Here is a 23,042-nt window from a genome sequence, read left to right on the forward strand (position 1 = left end):
GTCCAGTTTATTTCTTTTAGTCCAAAATGCCAAGCTGACGTAGGCCTCTGGCAGGAAGCTCCCGACAGGCAGCAATACCTGAACACTTTTTGTTTTCTTGGCTTGATCCAATTAAATCAAACTTCACTCTGAAGGCTTCCTTGTGAAGTGACAGGTTTAATAGCCTGCTGGACAAATATTGGAGTTACCGTTACACTTGAGTTACAGTCTGTTTAAACTGAAAGTCGGCCGCATTTCACTATTCCCAGATCCTAAGAGAGTAAAAACTGAAAAACATCACAGGCAATTGCTTGAGTCTCCTAGGAAAAGCTAAGGCCGTGAGTGAGGGAGTTGGGGCGAAAGAGGGTAACAAAGAATAACACAATGAATACACTTCAAACCATTCAAGCAGAAAATGGCCACGGGCCTGCAAAACCTGGACTTGAGAGAGCAATTTTGAAATAAGGCCATCTAACATTTGATCTTTGATGGATCAACAATTATAATGCTACTGTAAAACCTATATTCTTTTCTTTCTTGGAGAGGTTTCAAACATAATCTAGGCTTCAGATGGCTAATACTTCTTCTAGGCTATGGAGGATTTGGTAATCTTTGGAAAAAGAAGTCAGGCTGAATGTAATTTGGGGAGCACTTAATCCAAATTAGGATCACACCACCACATGGTCAGTTATGGATCTGCTCTGCTGCCATTTCTCCTGGTGGCTTGGACCAACACTACTCCTAATTGATAAATAGGGAACAATCAATTATGGTGTTTTGCTAGTAATTCCCCTTCAAACCCACTAGCTACCCCAAAATCTAAGCACTTCCAGGATTGCAAGAGTGAACATCAAGATTTTATGTAATCTAAGAAGAGTTTTCCTCCATGGTGACTTCCTACACTGAGATCTTTGTTGGAAGGCCATACCAAAAATAGTTTGTATGAACTGATAAGGAAATAGCACCCTAGTGAGAATGGTGAGAAAAGAACAGAGACAATGGTGAGAAAAGAACAGAGACGATGGTGAGTTTTGCTGTTTTTTATTCACTGATCATAAATATATCTTCATGAGCATTGCAGTTATCGTTAAAAACATGCTAGCACCTGGAACCTGGAACCGGATCCTGTCAAAGAGCACTGATTGTTTCATGGTGACCAGCCAGGGCGCAGGGCCTTCCTGCGGGCAACCCTGACCATGGGTTTGGTTTTGAGGCACCTGTACTCATGGTGCAGTGCTTTTACTCTTGGCTTATTCTCGACAATTTCTTTAAAAAAAAAAAAAAAAAAAGAACAAGTGTTTTTCCAAATGGCTATCAAAGAAGATTTTCAGTTCTTCTTGGAGTCAGAGAAAAGGAAGCAGGGGGAGGAAAGGGGAGGTCGAAAGGTGTCAGGAATGTGTCATATTTACTTCATTCCCAAAAGCAAATTAAAAAAAAAAAAATCAAGTGGCGTTAGTGCCGTATGGAAATCGGGTTTGTTTCTCTGATGAGCCACTCCAGGGCTTCCTGTCGCCCCTGCTTCTGCAGTTCCTTCCCAATCACTTCCCTGCAGGTTTTGTGATAATTGTTGAGCCAGTCACACTGAAAAAAAAAAAAAAAAAAGGACAGAGACAAAGAGAGAAATTTATTCATTCCTATATCCAGTGAATATATACCTGAGCACCTACTACAGGCAAAGGCCCTGAGCTTTTAGGTGCAAGGGGTCAGAAGAAAGTCCCTAAGAAAAGGTAAGTCCTTCACAAAAGGAAAGAGCAAAAGCGTTAGCAAACTGGAGGTGAAGAAATCAGGCATCTGAGGAGAGAAAGCACTAGCCGAGGGCAGTAATGGGCCCTACCTCCAGCGAGCACACAGTAAAGATAACTGCGAACTCTGATAGCGGGGTTTAAGGTTTTAAAAAATACACGATACATCCGTAATCTCATTTGATCCTCACCACAATCCAATGAGATAAGGGCTATTATTATTATTAGCTGCACATAGCGCCAAACTTGGAATCAAGAACACCTGAGGTCAAACCCATCCCCAAGACACATTAAAATTGTTATTGCTGCTGCTGTGGTATCCTGACTATGTGAACTGGATTTAAGTGAGGCAGAGTTGCACAAAGTCATCGGAGACATCAAAGTCCAGGGCAGGGGACAAGAAACTGGGGACGGCCCAGCACGCAGTGGATGACCTGGGCATCTCTGACAGCTGGCCATGCTCTGGGCACTCCTCAGCAGCTGCTGCAGCTGCTTTCGTGGCCGCTGAAACAAACTCTTCTCCAGGGGAAGTCTTCACACGCTTGGGGTCAACATCTCCCTAACTCACCAACGAATTGGAGAACTATCGGTTACCTGATTTAGCCCATATGCCAAGATGGTCAATTCAATTACTACAGCTCAGATACTTACTAGCCATATAATTTGGGGAAATTACTTAACATTTATATCCTTAGTTTCCCCATTTGTAAAATGGAAATAACAATAACAGCCACCTCTTGGAGTGAGATATTTTAAAGTGTTTTGTAAACCTTAAACCACTATGTAAATAATTAGGAATTACTCTTACTTTCATTCTGATAGATGAGAAAACTGAGGTTCAGAGGAGTCAAGTGGCTTGCCAGGGATCACGCAGAGATTAAATCTGAGGCAGGATTTGAACTCAAGTTACCTGATTCCAAGTCTAAGGCCAACCTGGCTCTCCACACATGTGAATGAGGAAGCAGGGGTTCAACGTGAGAAAGCCAGCCTTCATAGCTCTGCACTGACAGGACCATGGAGCCCTTGGACAGAGGAAGGAGGGAGACAGGAAGATCGGGTATACCTGAAGGACCACCAGGTCTGGTCAGTTACAGGATGTCTCCTTCTAGAGACTAAAAGTATCATTTCCTTGCTCATGTCACCCTCATCCCAAGACCCACCACAGAGCTGTCCAATGACACAGGATCCATTACAATTCTGGGGATGATCAATGGCAAGTCCGTCACAGAGAGGAAAGGCTGGCTCCCACAGTCATGCTTTCCACCGCCCTTACCTCAGCAAAGTGAGCACGAAAGGCTTCAAAGTCAGACAATCCGGGGAAAAGGACAGCCAGAAAGTATATTATTTTGGCCAAAGGCTCCAACACTACATGACATTACACCTTATTCGTGCAGGAAAGACGACTGGAATTGCTTTTCTCCATCCTTTATTCCCCTCCAGCTAAATGTCCTTATTTTCCTCTCCAAGCTCCTTTCAGGATGTCCCTCTACCATGTCCTAGACACTCCTTCTTTCTGCAAGTTCCCTCCAGTCCTGGAATTCATCCATTGGAAGGATGTTTTGCCCCTCTGGCTCCTCCCAGAACTTCCATTAAAGAAGCTGCCCAAGCCAGTCCTGCCTTCATTCCTCTCCAGATCACACTCCTGATGCCTTCACCTTATCCCATCCCGCGCCACCCTCTCTCCTTTATGTGCTGTCTTCCTTCCTGGAGCGTCAGCTCTTCAAGGGCAAGGACTTTATCTCTTTCTGCTCCTTCGAATACCCCTGGTGCTTAGGGCAATGCCTGGCCCATTTAGTAAGTATGTTTGTTGACCCACAAAGCCCTAGCCTAACTACAGTAAAGTATAGAGCTTTAACGGCATTCACATGCAAGCTTCTAAGCAAAACGTCACTCTTATTAACTACTTGCTGAGACTTGTGACCACCCACTCTCCTTTACCCATTTGGATCTAGGATCCCTCGGCTCCTGTTTTATGCCCAATTTTTTACCTAGTATTTGCCATGACCTGCAGGGTCACTAGCTACTTCCTCCCTTGCTCTGACCTTCCATTGAACTCTTCTCTTCTCAAGTTTCGCTCAGGACACAGACTCCGGACCTCCTGACTACTGTGCCATCGCAGCCATCTGATCCTTCCAGGGCTGCTCCAGGTACCGGCACCTTGTTTAGTGCTCCTATCCTGCTTGCTCGTCCCATGCTAAGATGACAAAGTATTTTGATTCTTCTGGGCTTGATAAGTGAGAATCGCGTCCCAGAGCAGGTATGTCAAATTTGTCCCCATGTGGGCATTTACCCTGTACAAATATGCCCAACTATTAACAGTTTGTCTCCTCATTAGCAGGAAAGCCTAGCAGAGTCAGCAGCACAGTAAAAGTCCTCGGTGCTGCATTTTCTCTGTGTTTCACAAACCACAAGCAGCCAGTCCTATATACAGGGAAACTAATGAAGCCACAGTATTCATCTGTGTAGCCCGCCATACAAAAGAGAATCAGATAATGTCTCCTGGAGATCCCAGAAGTCATCTGGTCCTACTATGTCATTTTACAGGAGGAAATTAAGCCAAAAGAAAAAATGAAATTTCAAAAATCACACAGTGACTCTGCAATACAACTAGCAGATCTACTAAATACCAGCTGGGTGTTTTGTTTCTTACAATATTATTGTACAATAATTACAATACAATATTACAATATTAAATGCCTGCCTTTAAATACTCAAAGATATTCAAACTTGGAAAGTGAAGATTTCCCCCCCTCAATTTAAAAAATGGGAAGAGAAGAGAATGAGAAAGTATCCCCACCTATAACTCCCAATGCCCTTGATCTTACCTCTTTCTGTGTCAGCAAATCCACATCTATCATTTTGGTCTGTATCGGAACCAATGTCAGGGGCTCAAAAGTCAAGCTTCCCCGGTTATTGAAGTTATACTGTGTAGGGAAGGAAGGAAGGAAGGAAACAGGAACTTTTAATCCTTTAAACCAGATGCCACTATCATGATGTACTTTCTATAAACAACATCACGAGGACGCTTCAGCAGGCTCAGCTCAGATTAGATGTGACCAAGAAGAAATGTGCTGTAAGCCAATTCCCATTTTTAGTGAGGATAATAAGAACAGCTCAAATTTAGAACAGGGGATTGAAGAGACCCCCTCCCTACAATGTGACATTTTCCAGAAGTATTATCAACCTCCTAGGACTAAACAAGTCCTTGATTCAAGCCTCCTTAATACACATAAATCCCTTTATAACATGGGTACTGCAAACAGGACTAACTTCTACCTGTCAGGCTAGGCCCTGATACAAGGACAGTGTGAATAAATAAATCTGCAAGCATGTGATAGCAGAACCCTCATCATTGTAGTCACATGCCAGGCCTATCTTCACACACTTTGAGCAGCAAAGTCTTAAATTTCTAGAATTTTACAAAGAAGAAACTGAATCTGAAGGATGTGCCAAAAAGCAGCAAATTTCAGGAAAAAGAGGAAACTCAGTTACTAAGATGCTCCCAGTCCAAACACACACAAAAGCATGTTTTCTCTTCAGGATTCTGATATTATGAAAGGCTTTAGACTTTCTCAAAGGACTGGGGGGTTGAAAGGGAACAGGAGAGGTTTACAAGTCAACTTGCCTTGGTCTTTGTTGAAACCACTAATACGACATTCTCAATCCGGATTCCAAAAGATCCATCTTCATAATATCCAGGTTCTGGAGAGACACAAGACAATTACCTAGAGCTGATCTGCAGAATCAACAGTCCCCAGGCAGAGTCTGTTCCAAGAATTCCGAGGGCCATTTGAGAAAACAGAACTCAACAGGTTCAGTCACCTCTGCAACAGTTAAGACTATCACGCCCTCCCTTCCCCCGCCCTCAGCTTCTTGACTCAACTATCAAACCAGTGTAATTGTAAACTGACCTCGGGGCGGGGAAATGGGGAGCTGCCCTTCTCCTTGCTCTGGCTTGTGATTCGTCCCACAAACACTCTTCCAACACAGAGGGAGAGTCACACATTACTTACCATCAGTGACAATCATGCCGGCCTCCAGAGGCTCATCCGAGAAAGTTTTATAACTGATGCCACAAGGACCCTCGTGAACATTCAGGAAGGAGCCCACACCATGGCCTGTCCCGTGCAGATAGTCCAGGCCAGAGTCCCATAAGGCAGAACGAGCAAAGGAATCGAGAAGGTGCCCTGAGGAATCGGAAGGAATCTTTTCAGTTATAACATAACAGCAAGTCCCACTGAGAGGCAAGTGGAAAGAACTGTTCCAGAGATCTTGGAGTCCAGTCCAGATCTGCTCCCTAACTAGCCATGTGATAAGTCACTCTAACCTCTCAACCTCAATTTCCTCATCTGCCAAACAGAATACAATTTGCACAAATATCACTGGGTATAAAGAAAGCTAAAAATCCTATACAAACCAGTTATTTATTAATTATTATTATAACACCGCATATGTTATACCATGTATAAAATATAAGCATGAACATAATTTTTGAATCTAGTTTCCCACCCTCCAAAGTAGTAATACTCATGTAACAAAATAATATCTCCACCTATTAACTCTAGTTGTTTTTTAAGGTCTATCTCAACCTAACTCAAAGCCAGCCCTCCCTGCTCCATAAAACTTTTTTCAGATCCCCTAGTTCAAAATGATTAGACTTTTCATAGTACTCTGTATTTTTTTTTCTTTGTGCTTTTCTTGTTCTTCTTTATATTAAATTATGCATGTCCTTATATTCCCTTATCAGATTATAAGCTCCATGAGCAGAGGCATTATGTCTAATTGATCTCTCCTAGTACAACATAGTGGAGGTTTAATGAATGTTTGCTATATAAACAAGAGAGAGAATGAAAAGGATGATTTACTTGAGAAACTGTAAAAGCAAAGATAGTCCCAGAATAGATACTGAAGCAAACACTTCCCTCCTTGTTTCAAAAGGGTCAGGGCTCTACTATAACAATGATGTTATACAATGTTTGACATAGTCACTCTATCAGATATTTCAACTTCTTTTTTTTTTTCAATAGAAATATTTTCAAATATTTCTGCCATAAAGTAAGTTAAATTCGGGGTGGGGGCAGAGAGACAGGATTGAGAAAAGGAGAGGTACGAAATGAATGTGATGGTAAGACAAAACATTTTAATATAAAAATGTGTTTTTTAAAACAATACATTTGCTATAAAATGGCTACAAAATGGTTCACATGTATAATCTATATTAAATTGCTTGCCTTCTCAAGGAAGGGAGAAGGAAGAAAATTTGGAACATAAGATTTTTAAAAAGGAATGTTTTAAATGTCTGTTTATATGTAATTGAGAAAAAATTAAATGAAAATTAAATGAAAAAAATTTGTTGAATAGTATTTTAGAGTTGGCTACAAAACAATAAGTTCATGTTTACAGTATAAAACTTGCATTTTATGATTTCTAAATGCTTTGCTCTTCCCAAACCAGTGAACAAGAATTTTCTTCCCCTTTTCAGATGAGAAAACTAAGCTCCCAAGTAGTCATGCTCAGGAATAGTTCTCATCAAGCTGTGATCTGAACCCAAGTTTTCTGAATCTAAGAGCATTCCTTTTATAGAGCTCTTATCTAATCTTCCCAACAATCCTAGAAGCAGCTAGTATCTATCAGTCAGTCAAGGATTTATTAAGCACTATGTGCCAGGCACGGTGCATAGAGCTACATAATAATACAAACACCATTCTCTTGTCAGATTCAGTGATTTGCTGAGATCCCCCAGCTACTCAGTGAAAGTCAAGATTTGAATCCTCTAGATTTCCAGACTCAAAATCCAGTACCCTTTCAATATAACACCACTCTGGCTCCATCATAGCACATAATATCTGTAAGCAACAATATAAAATCATCACAACACCATTTTGCTTTCTGATTTCTTTTTACCCCAAAACTAATTAACTCAGCATGGTACAGTGGAAAGAGTTAGGACTCAGGGAGATTAAGTGATTTCCCCTGACACAGTGTCAGGGCCAGATTTGAACTTACATCTTTTAATGTATCTTACAGTTAAGAGAGCACTTAAAACATGCTCCTGCCCAATAAAGGACAGCTTTTCTATTTGAACTTAAGAGAATTGAGTACTTGTTGGTACTGTGAAAAACCATTCATTGATCTGTCCCATGATCCCACCAGAAGAAAAAGCCTTCAAAGTCCATGCTCAACGGCAGGCATAATCATTTACCTTTGGTTCCAGTTGGGAAAATGGCAGCACTCACAGCTATATGGCCCTTGAGGACATAGGTAAAGCATTCCTACAAAGCAGAAAGCATAATGAGGAACAGAGCCCAGGGCATCAGCTACCAGCAGGGATGAAGAGAAAGAACAAGCTCCTTCATGTTCTCTGATTATGGACACTTATGATATCATGCAGAAAACCACAAGAAAAAGGAAAAGGGGAGACCTAGGTCAAAGTGATTTTCAAGAATCCCTTTAAGAAATGAACTTACAAAAGAAATGTTCCAGAGATAACAAAAGCATGTTACACTTCAATATTTTCAATTGAATCTCACAACAAAACTCTGAGATCAAGAGGTATGATAAAATCATTGTATTAGATCAGCTTTCAGCCCCCTTTTCCATTTGAGAAATGACTTGCAATAGTTATCAAGTAGCAGAACCAAGATGACAAAGTCATCCTTTAAAAAAATTTTAATCATATCTTGCAATAATTTACTTTATTTCTAAATATATCCTATTCCCCTCCCCTACTCTATTACCTAGACCTTGTAATAAAGAGTAAGAGGCAGGAAAAATCAGCCCAGATTATCAACCAAGTCTGGTAAGCACATGCAATGTTCCATTTTCATAGAGCCCCACCCACTTCTGCAAAAATAGAAGTGCATTTTCTCATCTTTTTGCTGAGACCAAGCTTGAGCTCAAGTCTTCTCTTAGTTCAGAGATCTTTGCATTGCCTCCAAAAAGTGACCCCTAACTTTAGAAAGCCACATCCAGAGTTCAATCCAGAGTTCTTTCCTAAGTGACAATTTTCAAAATGAAACAAAGAAAGAGGCAAGAAATAAGAAAAGTCAATTTAGGAAGTCAGTTCAAATGAAATAACATTTCTAAAGCATTTAGGTCCGTGCCTGCCATACAAGTACCTAATAAATGCTCATTTCCCTTACTATCTCCTCTTATACTGTATTTTGTGAACCCAGGTTCTGGGAGAATCCCACCCTGCCTTTTCATCATGGTCTAGGAAAGTACGTGCTTTTGTCAGAAACACAATAGTGCTTCTCTACAAATTGTGGTATAGGACCTATCCAGGTAAGATAAGATCTGAATTCTGGACCAAAGGTGTGTTCAAAATCAAACCCACTTTGCTAAAAAGAGATAAGAAAATGCACTTCCTTCCTTTCTTTGCAAAGAAGAATACTATGAACATGAAACGGTACATTTCCATCTTCTCTTTCTTTTTTTCCAATCTTTATTATGAGGGAAGGATGGTTGAGTGGAGGACAGATATACTCAGAAATGTGATGTATAAACAAAAATGCATCATTAAAATAATATAAAATTGTGCAAAGAAAAGCCAGAAAAGTTCAAAACTCAATTTAAAAACTCAACTGTGAGGAAACAAGAATCCATCAGTGATTCATGTCTAGGTGAAACAAAACAGAATCTTTATCACCTTGACCTTAAGAAAGTACCTTTGAAATTTCTGCAAATATTCTGAGCTTTAATAATCAAACAACCTCATAAAGTTGGTAATCCTGACTCCATGGTAACAAGCTATTTCACTGATCTACACACAATTTTACTATTTCCAGAATCTCATTCATAAATGAAAGTGTTGCTCCTTGTTTAAAAAAAAAAAAATCAGAAGCTGCTTTTTAAATTCATTGTCACTATATCCTGGAAGGGCTTACCTTTTCATATGCTGACGGGGTCCCAAAGTGCATAGTTCGTGTCACATCCGTTGTTCCATCCCTTTCCAAAAGGAAAGACAAATACAAGTCAATCCAAGCTTTTGTTGAAAAGGAAGAGGAAAGACATTCTATCTACAAATGTACCCAACATGGGAATGAGCTCAGGCAGCATCCTGAAATATACCTCCTGGCCTGAGATAAATCAATGGTTTGGTAGAAGATGCCATTAATGAGATAGAAGCTGTGTTGGAATGCTCTGTGGCCATATCTAGCTAGATCCCATCCCTAATGTCTGTAGATCTTTCTTGCTGTCTCCTTATGGTTTTTAATTTATAATCTAATTAATAAATATTCATTATGAGAAAAAAATGAACGAAGTTTGCATCCTGTAGTAAGCAGAATCAAATATCCCAGCTGAGACTAGTCAAGGTGAACAGGGACTGGAGGATTAATGCCTCAACCTAAAAAATAATGGTATGCATGCAGGAGAGATCCTAAGTGCCTGAAAGCACTGTCACTCAGAATAAAAAAATCAGAGATAAAAGAAGACCTGGGAGATAACATTTTAAATGAGGACTTTTAAAATGAGGACAACTGAGACTCTGAGAAAAGAAAAATAATTTGCCCAAAGCTACACACTCAGGTAGCAGTAGTCCTAAGTTAAGTACCAAGGCCTACTGTCTCCCTCCCCCTTCACATATTATGTATAAAACACAACCTGTATGTGCTGAGAGAACCCATTACCTATGACATTGCTTGTGCCAGCCCTAAACCTTCAATCATAGGATATTATTACTAATAGCTAGGCCATTAATTCAACTGGAAAATTTGTGTTTTCTAACAGGATAAAGGGATGGTTTTTTAATTAAGTTTTCCATTATCATTAACCCCCATTTCATTTGGAATGAAGCATTAAAAGTCACTGCTCAGGGGTGTGTCTCAAATCACCAGTAATTAGTCACACAAACATATGCTCTTTAATTTATACACGTGCTCTCCCTCCCTCTCTCACATCCTCACACATGAGAGCTGACTCAAATTTCATCAAATTGTCTTCTAGAGGCTCAGCATGGAGATCTACTGTATATATAATAGTCGCAAGAATGAGCCCTTTAAAAGTTGGAAAGTAACCCTTCTCATTTCCCAAGGGTCCCAGGTCAGCTGTTGCCTATTATTTATGGGCTGAGCCCAAGAAGTTTCAAATAGTTCTGGAAACTTGGTTGTTTATGAACATATAATAGCTTCTTGTTGATGACTAATATTTCTATCAAACTGTCCTTTGTGGGAATAGAAACACAACTGTGACATTTCAAGGGAAAGGGAATAAATCATAGAAGTGACTCCATCGGAAGGAAATAGAAAATGGAGAAAGAGAATTCAGCTGGAGTTAGGTAACTGGGTTACAAATTTCCCCTGCTATTATTGGACTCAGATTTTCCAAGTCACTTACTTGTACTGGGCTCCTGAGTCTATAAGGTATACTTCATTCAGGGATAATGTTCTATTCGTCTCTGGGACTGGCCTAAGAAAGTAAATAAAAGTTAATTATTCTAGCTATTCTTATCTTATCGATTGGAGAATCAACACCTCCCCCCTACTAGACTATACCATCCCAATCACATGTATTATACATCTTTAGTTCACTCATAGAACCAGGCAAATTTCTGGACAATATTATATTTGCTCAAATATTTAGTGATTGGAATTTAGTAGGTTGTACTTGCTTTGCCTTCAGCATCAAGAAAAACAATATTCTAGATTTCTTAGTATAATTCCAGTCACCCAGTATTGCCTCTCCACATTATCCTTATCTCAGTAGATAAGGATAATTTCTGATGGATCCATCAACAGAAACCCATTGTTCTGAATGATCTTTATCTTCTCCTTAGCTCAATGTTACCACATACCCCCATTCTCAGTCCTGAACACTTAAAACATATTTTTCTTTCCAAGATCACAAAGCAAGCACTGTTCATTTTTCTAAATGTGTGTGTGTGTGTGTGTGTGTGTGTGTGTGTGTGTGTGTCACACAATGGTAAACAATGGAATCATAGAACACATTGATAAAATAGAACTGAGATATGGGGGAAAAAAGTTATCAGCATCCATGTCACTGCCACATTGGCAATATCATAAAAGTTTGGAATGATGCAGAATTCTAAAGTCACTGTAATAGTCCATTACAATTAAACTTAATTTTCAGATCATGTCTTTTAGGAAAATTCACAATCTAAGTTGAATTTGAAAATGAAACTTAATTTTTAAAGGTTGCTGTTTGGTTTGGTTTTCTTTTGTTTTTTGGGGGGAGAAATGATCCTCGTCTAACCAGAATTCCAAAAAAATTGTGTGTGTGTGTGTGTGTGTGTGTATACCATGCCTAAATACTAGGTACTAGTACTTAGTAAAGTACTAAGGAAATACAATGAATCTGAAAATATCATTCTCTCAGGTAATGAACAAACCACTAATGCGACATTACACCCTTCCATAAAGAGAAGAAAAAACACTCAGGCTACCATTTCCAATCTACTACTACTACTACTACTACTACTACTATTACTACTACACTGACCTAGAAGAGGGCAGGTGGCTCAATGGAATCTCTATAGATTACTGGTCCTGGAGGTGTGAACTTCTGAGTTCAAATCCAGTCTCACTCACTAGCTGTATGACCCTGGACAAGTCTGTTTGCCTTAATTCACCAGAGAAGAAAACAGCAAAGCACTCCAGTATCTTTGCCAAGAAATCCTGTAGACAGTATTGGCGTGCTAGGCTCCATAGCCTAGGTATAGCCATTGCAGCCATGAAGAGTTGGACATCAATAGTTGTCAGAGAAAGTCACTGGGTGAGTTGGTTTTACTTAATTAATGCTTTTTCATTACAAAGAAGGATAATTTATGTAGCTGAGGTGGGTGAGGAGCAAGGGACAGAAATAAGCATTTACTAAGTACCGACTATGTGCCAGGAACTGTGTTAAGCTCTTTTACAAATATTATTTCATTTTAATAAGAAATTTACATATAATAATTAATGGATGAAATTAATGTTATATTATAGTAATAGAATAATCCTATCATAATTATGGGATGGCTTTCCAGAAGTGGCTGTGATATAAAACAAAAGTCACTAAAAAAGAAAAGAAAGAGAATGGTCTGGGACTAGCAAGCAACAGGAAGTCTGTAAGCAAAGCCCCCGTTTCTGAGATGGCCTTTTCTTCCTCAGACCATTGGATTATCAGTATCTACAAATCCATCTTATCACACTCCAGAAGACTGTAGGTTTCTAAAGAGTAGGAATTGTGTCTTAGTCATCTCCATATCTCTCCTAGTGCCTAAATGCTAGGACTATAGTGGGTACTTAATAAATGACTGCTGAATTGAATTAAATCAAATTTGTATCAAGTATATGATCATTTGAAATTAGTGCATTGACATATTGTCCTTCCAGGGAGGGTTTGTAGCAGGGGTCCTCAAACTATGGCCCGCAGGCCAGATGCAGCAGCTAAGGACGATTATCCCCCTCACCCAGGGCTATGAAGTTTCTTTATTTAAAGGCCCACAAAACAAAGTTTTTGTTTTTACTATAGTCCGGCCCTCCAACAGGCTGAGGGACAGTAAACTGGCCCCCTATTTAAAAAGTTTGAGGACCCCTGATTTGTAGGCTCATAAAATGCCTTCAAAAAAGCTCCTGGGTCCTCCAAAATATTGGGCAACTCTGTTCAATTTGGTGTCAACAGATCACAGACTTAGAAGTGGAAGGTACCTCAGAAGCTATCGAGTCCACCCCTCACTTGAGAGATAAAGGACTCGGGGAGATGAAGAGAATTACCCAATGTCACACAGGTAGGGTCAGAGACAGATTCTGAATTCAAGTCCTCTGGCTCCAGTCAGTGCCCTGCCCACGCTACCATTTATACCCAGGGATTAAAAGGCAATGGATTTATCAGTCATCAAGAGAGCCTTCCCTCCCCACTAAACGGGACGGGCATAAGGAGGGAGTCACATATTCCCCTACTCTAACATGCTGGATGAAAATCTAACACGGCACTAACAGCCTCCCACAAAGTAACTTTTCTCCCCTGATCGGACTCCTCTATGGAAGCAGCAAGAAGGCCACTGGCAGGCTCCTCCATATCCCTTACGAGTAGTGAATGATGGCGCCATTGGGTCCAGTGCTGGAAATCGTTGGAAAGCTGAGGTCCACAAAATCGGCCTGTTGCCTGAAACACAAACATTGGGTCAATCCCAGCTAGCACTAGCCAGACATTGACATGTCCCTAAGGGATGAACTGCCTCTAACCCATTCCATAACGTATGTTCCACCCAGCTGACAGCCTCTCGCACTGCCCATCCCAGAAGCCAACAGGAGATGAGAGGATCCCCCAAACACTGGAATTTCTCACCTACGAAATTCTTCTGCCTTGTCTGCTGCTGAGATCTCTGTCACACTGCCTTTGGGAACCTGACAAGGAAGTAGAGAGCAAATCAGCTGGAAAATTAAAACTTAATTTAATTATCTTGCACACATAGGAAGAGGGCAAGCTAAAAGCTTAATTCATTCTAAAGCCTTAGATTGCAGATAGATACAGCTCTAAAAGATCCAGCATATGCCCTCTTCAGTTCAGTGTGTGCATGATTTTTAAAGTACCTAATTTACCTAAATTGCTTGAACTGAAATATATCTTTGGCATGATAGAACAAAGCTCTGGACTGGGAGCCAGAAGACCTGGATTCTAATTCTAATTCAACACAAACTAGCTAGTGACCATGAGTAAATCACTCCCCAAACTCTCTAAGTTTCACTTTCATTTGTGAAATGTAGGGATTAGACTACAGTTAAGTTCCAAGTAGTAAGAATAATGAATCAATTCCCTGAAATGACTGTATATTTTTGAATTTCCTTATTTGAAGTTATAATTAAGAATAACATGGTAATTGGTTCCAGCCCAGTGGAAACACACAATATAAACAACATAGCTAGTTCAAAGGCTTTGTTATTCTCAACTAATCAGGGCCTAGCTTTAAATCAGAGGTTAACTGGTTTTTGTGTTCTGGGCACATTTAGAAACCTGGTGAAGCCTCCAAGCCCTTTCTCGAAATAATATTTTTAAATATATGTGTATATGTGTGTGTATATATAAGTATATATGTTATATATACACACACACACATATATATATGCATTGATGTAAATTATATAGGATGATAAAGGAAATCAATTTATTTCAAAATAGTTATCCAAAAAAAAATTTTTTTAAGGATTGAAATTCCTTTTAGAAAACAGGGAGAGAATTCCAGATTCACAGATGTTAAATACAGATTCATCATGGGCTATATAAAAATATGTTGCTGGAAAGAAAAAGAAAAAAGAAAAAAAAAAAAAACTAACCTCTTTCTCCAGCCAGTTAAAGAGTTCACAGAGGGCGACAGCATCTTTGATCTATACAAAGAATGATAAAAACAGATGTATAATTGATGCTGAGATTTAGAAAGAGAAAGAAGAAAGGGGAAATCCCAGCTTTCCTTGAGGCATACTGGGTAACTAATGAGAATATAACAACAGTGCCAAAAAACTCTTGCCTGAACATGCAGAGCCCACCTCTTTTTTCATTTTTCAGTGTTCTAGAGGAGTAGAGCAACAATAGTTCTATAGGAAAGATTTAATCAGAAAAGGGCCACTAGAACCCCAAATTTCCTCTGCTACAAACAAGGTAAATAGGAAAAGGAACGATTTCATACACCAGAACGACATGGACCGTGGCAATAATGGAACAGCAGGAAAGCCATAGACTATTTCTAATAAGGTCTTGCTGACTCAGGATCAATACAGAGATTGCAAAATCTAAGGGAAAAAACCTCTCTTGCGGGCCAGGAAACACATCTTAAACTTTTACTCACATGGGCTCTCCTCATGCCTTCTGACTCTGTGGAGTTCTTCACAGCTTTTGAGATGCATATGGGGGTATATGGCATGCAGCAGCGGTGTTCCTATAGCAGAAAGCACCATTTGGTTAGAACCCATCATTGTCAGACAGAGAGGACATTGATAGTGACTTCTGGTGAGCACAGTCAGGCTCTAAAGAACCACTTTTGTGAAGAACCCCTTGCTAACGAAGGGCAGCAATTTTTGCTCTTTGTAGTTACAAAAGACTATTGCTCTAACACTAATAGGAGACACTAGTCTTTTGTTCATAATGCAAGTGAGTGACTAGTCTTTTGTTCATAAGACAAAAATAAAGTAAAATAAAGAGACATTAACAAGGAAGACTGGAAAGGATGCCATGGAAGCAATTCCTGCACTGGGGAAGATACTGAAGGAGATGATGTCTAAGGTCCTTCCAATTCCTAAAAGGAAAACCAGGAAAAAAGGAAAGCATGGTGGAGAACATTTGGGTAAAATGTGGCAGGTTCAGTGGCAGGTTAAATTGATGTGATTTTTATCATCATGGAATGCCATAGAAGAACTAACGTGGCATAACAAATACAGTTAGCCCTAAAACCAGAAACACTTGGGCCCAAATCCTTCTTCTGACACATTTTGGCTATATGACACTAAGCAAATGACTTAATCTTTCAACATTCAAAGTAATTCTCCAAAACTAGAAATTAGAAATTGCTGAGCTGTACTGGTAGAAGGTGTGTCATCATCCAGAAGTTTCTGACACACAGGTTCAATCCCTACCCTTATCCCTAATATACCACAGGCCAAACAGAGAGAAACCATGAGAAGTTTAAGGAACAAATTACAAGTCTAACATAGGGGCATGAGAGGGTTACAATGAGAGACTTCAATTTTCCAAACTCTGCTGGATAATATTCTTTCTCTGCCAAAAGCAGTAATAACAATTTCCTAATGTGACTTAACAAAAATTTCATCCTTCAAAAGGTTCCTAGACTAGGGAGGATCTGAATTTGATTTATAAAAGGAAGGAGCTGGTTTCTGGGATGGAAATGATAAAAACTTCAGGATTCATAAACTCTACTGTTTGTGAAAGAAGATGAAAAAGAAGTAATATCTGAAGATACTAATGCAAACAAAACATACCAACCAAGTTTGCTTTTCCAAAAAATGTGTATGGAAGATAAAATGAAAAGTGGACAATGGACTGGATAAAAAGTGTGGCACAGTTTTATGTTCACAGAAGGGATTTTCTTAAGGGTAGATGGAACTGTGATAACTGATAATGGAGAGAGAAAGAAGGTACAACTACTTAATTCTTATATAACTTCTGTTTTCTGTATCAAAGAAAATGACCTTTGGATGGGACAGAATATTCAGAACAAAAATAGACAAAAGAAAGTTGATATCCAGGATAAAGAGTAAGGAAACAACTAGCTTCTCTTTATGAATCAGATCATAAGAACCAAATGAAATATATCTCAAGTTCTGGGGGACTGAAAGGGGAGAATATTGGCATATGTGACTGCTGAACAGATATTGACAGATGAAAGATCATGGAAAACAAAAAATGGTACAAAATGCCTAAAATATGGCCTCGATTTTCAAAAGAGAAGACAATAAAATATACAAACTAAAAATTATGGAGTTTGACTTCAATTTCTAAGAAATTTCTAGGATACATTATTTTAAAAGATGGCTAACCTCTGGGAACAAATAATTCTCAAAAGAATTTCAAACTGAGGGAATTGAGGGGATTAGAACAGCAAGTGATTAATTGTGGGAATTGAATGAACTGTACTGACTCCATCTTGTGTTTCAATTCTAGAGTTAATTCCCTTTATATTCAATTATAGGTCTAGTCTAGATTCTGACTTATGAGAAAGCATTATTCAATTGTGGGAATTGGGAGAAAATGTATTGTTTTGTTTGAACTTAGTCTTATGTAGCTGGGCAACTAAACCACCTCTACCTGCTTTTTGGAGACTCTCTACTACAGACCTGGGTTTCATTGACAAGAAACATGGTCAGATCCAAAGACTAATGAAATAAGTACAATTGTACATCTCAAGCAACCCATGTGTCTTATCTGAATACTGGCCCCATAGTGATTAGTTATTATTTCCATTTTCCTGTGATTGTTTACAGACACATGGGGAGAGTTAAACATCTCCTTTTCTAATTTCATAGAATTGTACCTATTCATTCTCCCATGTCCCATGTCCACCTCCTCCAATTAGAAATCAGATTACCTAATGTTATATCCTGATTGTTTCCTTTTAATAAATTGGTCTTATTTTATTGTTTTTAATATATAAAAAGTTTCTCTCTCCCTATACTGGGGTCCAGTCCTGACCTAAGAAAGTGATATAGTCCTAATCCCCTAGGCAACTGCCATGCATTGCTTAATAAATCAATATGCTCAGAAGATCAAACTTTTCCTCAGTTATTTTATTTTCACCCATCATAAAACTTTGTTGTTCAGTTATTTCAGTCATGTCCAATTCTTAATGATCTCATTTGGGGTTTTCTTGTTAAAGACACTGAAGTGATTTGCCATTTCCTTCTCTAATCCATTTTATAAATAAAGAAATTGAGATAAATCAGGTTAAGTGATTTGTCCGGGGTCTCACACCTAAGTATCTAAAGCCATATATGAACTTAGGTCTTCCTGACTCCAGGCTCAGCACTCTATCCACTACACCAACTATCTGCTCCCAAACTACTAATAATTCTATGAAAAACTGCTTCAAATTATTTATAATATACTACAAATTGGCAAAAATGGAAAAAATGAAGCTAATCAACATTGGAATGACTGTGAGAAAATGTGCATACTAATACTGTGAATTGGTCCAACCACTTTAGAAATCAAATTAAAATTATGCTTTAAAACATTACTAAGCTATCTAAAACTTTTAATTCAAGCATTTTTTTAATGCTTCTAAAGGAAAGGGGGGCACAAAGAACAGTCCTATATGCACCAAATATTCCCAGCAGCAATAGTGTATGTGTGTGTGTGTGTGTGTGTGTGTGTGTGTGTGTGTGTGCGTGTGTGTGTTGTATATGTGTGCGCGCGCAAAGAACTAGCAGCCAAAAATCTGTATAATTATCCTAGTCAAGCTTGTCCCTGGATAAAGGTTGGAAAAATGTAGCTCTTCCTCCCCTTTTGTTTCGAGAAGTAAAGGACAATTGAGCATGGAATGTTGCATATATTTTCAGTCATTATCACTGTGTAGGTTGATTTTGCTAAATAGTTTTTCCTCTTTCTTTTTAAATCTTTGTCTAAAACAAAGATAGCTTGCTGGAAATGAGGGAGAACAGGAGGCATATATTCAGACATGAATATTATGCAACAAAATACATGCATGGATATAAAAGATATGATTAGTAAACATCAAGAAAAAGAAATAGTGAATTCCATCAAAAACAGGTCATACCGGACTATTGTTATTTCCTTTTTCCTTTTTTTTTTTTTTGACCAGGTTCCTAAACTGGTATAGCAAGATAATATGTAACCTAGTTTATCTAGGTTTCAGCAAAGTATTTGACAAAATATCTCGTGCTATTCTTATGGGAAAAAATAGAAGAATGTGGGCTACATAACCATACAATCAAATGGATTCCAGACTCACTGAACAGCCAGATTCACAGAGGAATCACTGATAGTTTGATGTCAGATTGAAAAGGGGTCTCCAGTAAGGTAAACCAGAGAGAGCTGTCCTTTGGCCTAAGTTGTTTAACATTTCATTCTATGACTGGGTTAAAAACACACACAAAAAAAATTTTAAACTTTCGAAGAAACAAATCTAGGAAGGGGAGCTAAAACATAGCATGAGTCAGGATCCAAAAAGTTCTTGATAGGCTACAAAATTGAGCCAACCCTAATAAGATGAAATTTAGTGGAGCTAAATGGAAACTTATTTGAATTTAAGAAATCAACATTAGAAAAATAAGAGAAGGGGAAGCACTGAGCCAGACAACAGTTCATCTGACAAAAATCTGTAGTCTTAATGGACTGCAAATTCAATATGATTAACAATGTGATATGGCAATTAAAAAAAAAAAAAAGAATGTTCTTCTGCTGTACTAAGAAGCATGACTTCCAGGAATGGGGATGTGACAGCTTTACATTCTACCTTGTTGACCAAACCACATGCCTTGACTCCTGGATTCACTTCTGGATGCCCCAGTTTAAGAAGGATTTTAAAAAGCTAGAGAACACCCAAAGAATTACAATCAGAAGGTGAAGGGGCCCATGCTCTATGAAATAATCAATGAAGGAACTGGGGGTGTTTAGCCTTAAAAAAGGTAAGCTAAGAGGAACCATAACTACTTCCAAGTATCAAAAGCTGGCATGTGGAAGAGGGAATAGATTTATTCTATTTGACCCCAAAATGTAAACTAGAAGAGTGGATGGGTATTAAAAAAGGCAAATTTAAATTTGATGTTAATAAAACCTTTACCAGAGCTATCTGAAGATAAAACAGACTTTCTCAGCAGAGAGTTAATTCCATGTCAGTGAAAGTACTTAATTAAAGTCCAAACAAATGCTTTACTGAGTATCTAATAGTGGGGATTCCTTTGATAAACAGTTTAAAACAGATGACTGACAAAATCACTTCCAAATCTGAAAATCTGACTCGATCCCTCCTTAACTGATCTATCAATAAGCATGTAAGTAACTGCTATGTGCCAGGCACTATGCTAGTAATATAGAACTACAAAGAAAAAAATGAAATCATCTCCTTCTTCAAAGAATTTACATTCCATTCGAGATAGAGAGAAGGGATGTTTCTTACCCTTAAACTCTGCTAAAACTCTTGCATTTTGCTAGATTTCTGGTTGCTAACAGTCTATCTAAGTACCCAAAAGATCTCCATGATTATCAGTTCAATGAAAAACTACATCTAATACTTATTTCTCTAACAGTATGAGCCTTTTTACCAATGCACAGAACAAAATTCTCTTCCTGGTTTTAGGAACCCAGTGTTGTTGGGGACTTGCCAGCAAGGACTACTATAACTTGCCCTTTCTTTCCCGGGAATGACACTATGATTGGTGAACTATATCAGATATTAATTATTGAGAACAGACCATAATAATTATGGGGAAATTTAAAAATTAGGCCCATGTTAATTATGAAAAGAATTAAATTTCCATCTTTACATTTCCCAAAATAAATTATAATCACAGAGCATTAGTACTTCAAAGACTTCAAGGTCTTCAAAAATCACCTAATTCCATACTCTCACTTTGAGGGCTTATCCAAAATAAAACTAAATAAATTAATAATACAAAATGAATTTAAAAATTAAAACAAACAAAATAAGAACCAGGTTTCTCAAATGTCAGTTCATTACACCTTCCATCAATTGGTGTAATTTTACAATATTGACACTTCTTTTTTATTACTCAAAATGCTATATAAGACTGAAAGAATTCTCTATCTCATATCCCATATGCATGCCATATCCCCCATATACCAAGTAGGACAGGGAATACAAAAAAACTATTAATGATATCAGATTTGAATCATTATTCTTTTTTTTTCCCCACCAAAAGGAAATGATAGAAATAGAGTTCTAAAATATTAGAGTGAAATGAGATATTTAGTTGGCACAGTAGGTGTCACTATTACAACAGGAAAAAATATTCTAATGGGCACAAAAGGGATCAAAAGCATAACACATGCCATAACAGAAAAAAAATTTTAGAAAAAAACTATGTCTAGACAATAAAGTGCTTTTTCACAGTTCCTCCTTCCTCTACCACACTGGTTTACACTACCCTGAGCCTTTGAAAGAATCCCCTGCCTCATTATCCTATTACTTTTCCTCCCTCTCCAAACCTCAGATTACTTTCCTTTGACCTTCTTTATTTCTGCTTCTATGCTATTAAGCACTAGTGGAAGGAAGCACTTAATTACTGAAAATTTATGTTTTCCAGTCTCACTGGGTCCTTGCTGCTACATTTCAATCACTCTTTCTGATCAATTCTCTCTTGACCTCTATTAAACACAAGTGAGTGTTATAATCCTCTCCTCAAGACACATTTCCATTCCTTACTCCCTTCTCAAGCAAAACCACTGGCCTCAAACACTGAAAAGGGGGGAAAAAGTCATCCTTCATTAGCTCCTTCTCCTCCCACTCCTCCATTACAAATCGCCTCAGTGGCATTCCATATACCCTTCTCTTGCTCCAATCTCAGAGGATGCGGTAATTCTTCTACTACCAATATCTCATTTTGGGGTATCCAATCTTCAATCCTTCTTAACTGATGCCTTTCCTTCTGCTTTCAAATATGCTCAACTTCTCTCCCATCCTTAAAAAACTGATTTGACCCTTCTCCCCACTTTCACAGTCAAAGTCTTAGGGGAAAAAACAACACAGTGTGCCTCCACTTTGTAATCTCCCTCTCAATTCTTGCCTTTTTATTATCCTCCCCAAAGACTCCGATGATCTCACTACTCATCAACTCAAATGCCTTTTTCTAGATTTCATCCTTTTTTTTTTTTTCACCCGCTTTCTCCCCGTTAGGTATTTGTGATACTGTTCTGAGGTTATCCTCCTACCTGCCTCATTTTCCCAATCTCCTTTGCAAGAGCAACATTTAAGTTTCAGCCCACCATGGGTGAGTACTCTCCAGGAAACTACCTTGGATTCCCTTCTTTCCTCTTCCTGTGATTTCTCTCAAGGACCTAATCAGGTTCCTTTTTTATTGAGATGACTCTGCTAAATGCTTATCTGTTTATTCATTTCATTCATTCAGTTCCTACATTAACAACTGCTTGTTGGACAACAACTCCTAGAAGTCCCATAGACGTCTGAAACAAATTATGTCCAAAACGGTGAAACTCATTATCTTTTCCTGTAAACTCATTCCTCTTCAAGTTATCCACAAATCTTCTCTTCTTTCTCTTCTACATCCAACTAGTTGTTAAGTCTCATCCATTCAACCTCCACTAGATTTCTCTCTCCCATCATCTTCTCTTTACTCATACCATAATGACCTTCCTACATACAGATCTTCACCACTTTTAAGCTAGACTTTTGCAATGCCTTCTTAGTTGGCAGGGCTGGTATTGCAAAATTTCTTCAAGTTGAGGGTCTACCTCAACTTTAGAGTCCAGAATTCTCTTATGACTCAAGCGCTAATACTCTGACCATTTAGCCCATAAACAGCATAAAGCCTTTGTTGACTCCTCAGAATTCTCCACAGCTCAGTAACTCATCCGATAACAGGAGCCTGGCACACCCCTCCTCTGGACCCCGGTCCATTTCAAAGGAAAAGGTTTGCTTGCAAGTAAATTCTTCCCCCTATTATTTCTACAGGGTTTGTTGTATTTCCCTATTCCTAAACAGAAGCTTTTTGCTGCAGGAGCAGAAGGGGGTGAGGGAGAAAAGAGAAAGGATTGTCATACTGCTCAGGCTTCCAGGTTCTTCCTCCCCTTTCTCTTGAATCTAATTTGTTCTAGAGAAATTGGGCAAAACCAACATTCTGATCTGACAACAGTTTCCAAAGAAATTGATGACTG

At 38.6% G+C, this 23,042-nt stretch overlaps 1 protein-coding gene across 2 annotated transcripts in view; it reads right to left on the bottom strand.

Moving 5' to 3' along the window:
- Positions 1 to 1,004: 1,004 nt before the first annotated feature.
- The window catches only part of XPNPEP1 (X-prolyl aminopeptidase 1), a 56,122-nt gene continuing 34,084 nt past the window's right edge, over positions 1,005 to 23,042 (bottom strand). For both annotated transcript variants that reach the window (XM_051981380.1, XM_051981378.1), the window contains exons 10-20: positions 15,505 to 15,594; positions 14,996 to 15,046; positions 14,010 to 14,068; positions 13,749 to 13,826; positions 11,058 to 11,129; positions 9,608 to 9,668; positions 7,924 to 7,993; positions 5,735 to 5,908; positions 5,347 to 5,423; positions 4,547 to 4,645; positions 1,005 to 1,560 (exon numbers count right to left, since the gene is read on the bottom strand). In XM_051981380.1, the coding sequence (XP_051837340.1) occupies positions 1,432 to 1,560; positions 4,547 to 4,645; positions 5,347 to 5,423; positions 5,735 to 5,908; positions 7,924 to 7,993; positions 9,608 to 9,668; positions 11,058 to 11,129; positions 13,749 to 13,826; positions 14,010 to 14,068; positions 14,996 to 15,046; positions 15,505 to 15,594 (960 nt within the window). In that variant the 3' untranslated portion in view covers positions 1,005 to 1,431. The remainder of the gene's footprint in view (positions 1,561 to 4,546; positions 4,646 to 5,346; positions 5,424 to 5,734; positions 5,909 to 7,923; positions 7,994 to 9,607; positions 9,669 to 11,057; positions 11,130 to 13,748; positions 13,827 to 14,009; positions 14,069 to 14,995; positions 15,047 to 15,504; positions 15,595 to 23,042) is intronic.

This window comes from Antechinus flavipes, chromosome 2, assembly GCF_016432865.1.
Source record: "Antechinus flavipes isolate AdamAnt ecotype Samford, QLD, Australia chromosome 2, AdamAnt_v2, whole genome shotgun sequence".
Lineage (NCBI taxonomy): Eukaryota > Metazoa > Chordata > Mammalia > Dasyuromorphia > Dasyuridae > Antechinus > Antechinus flavipes.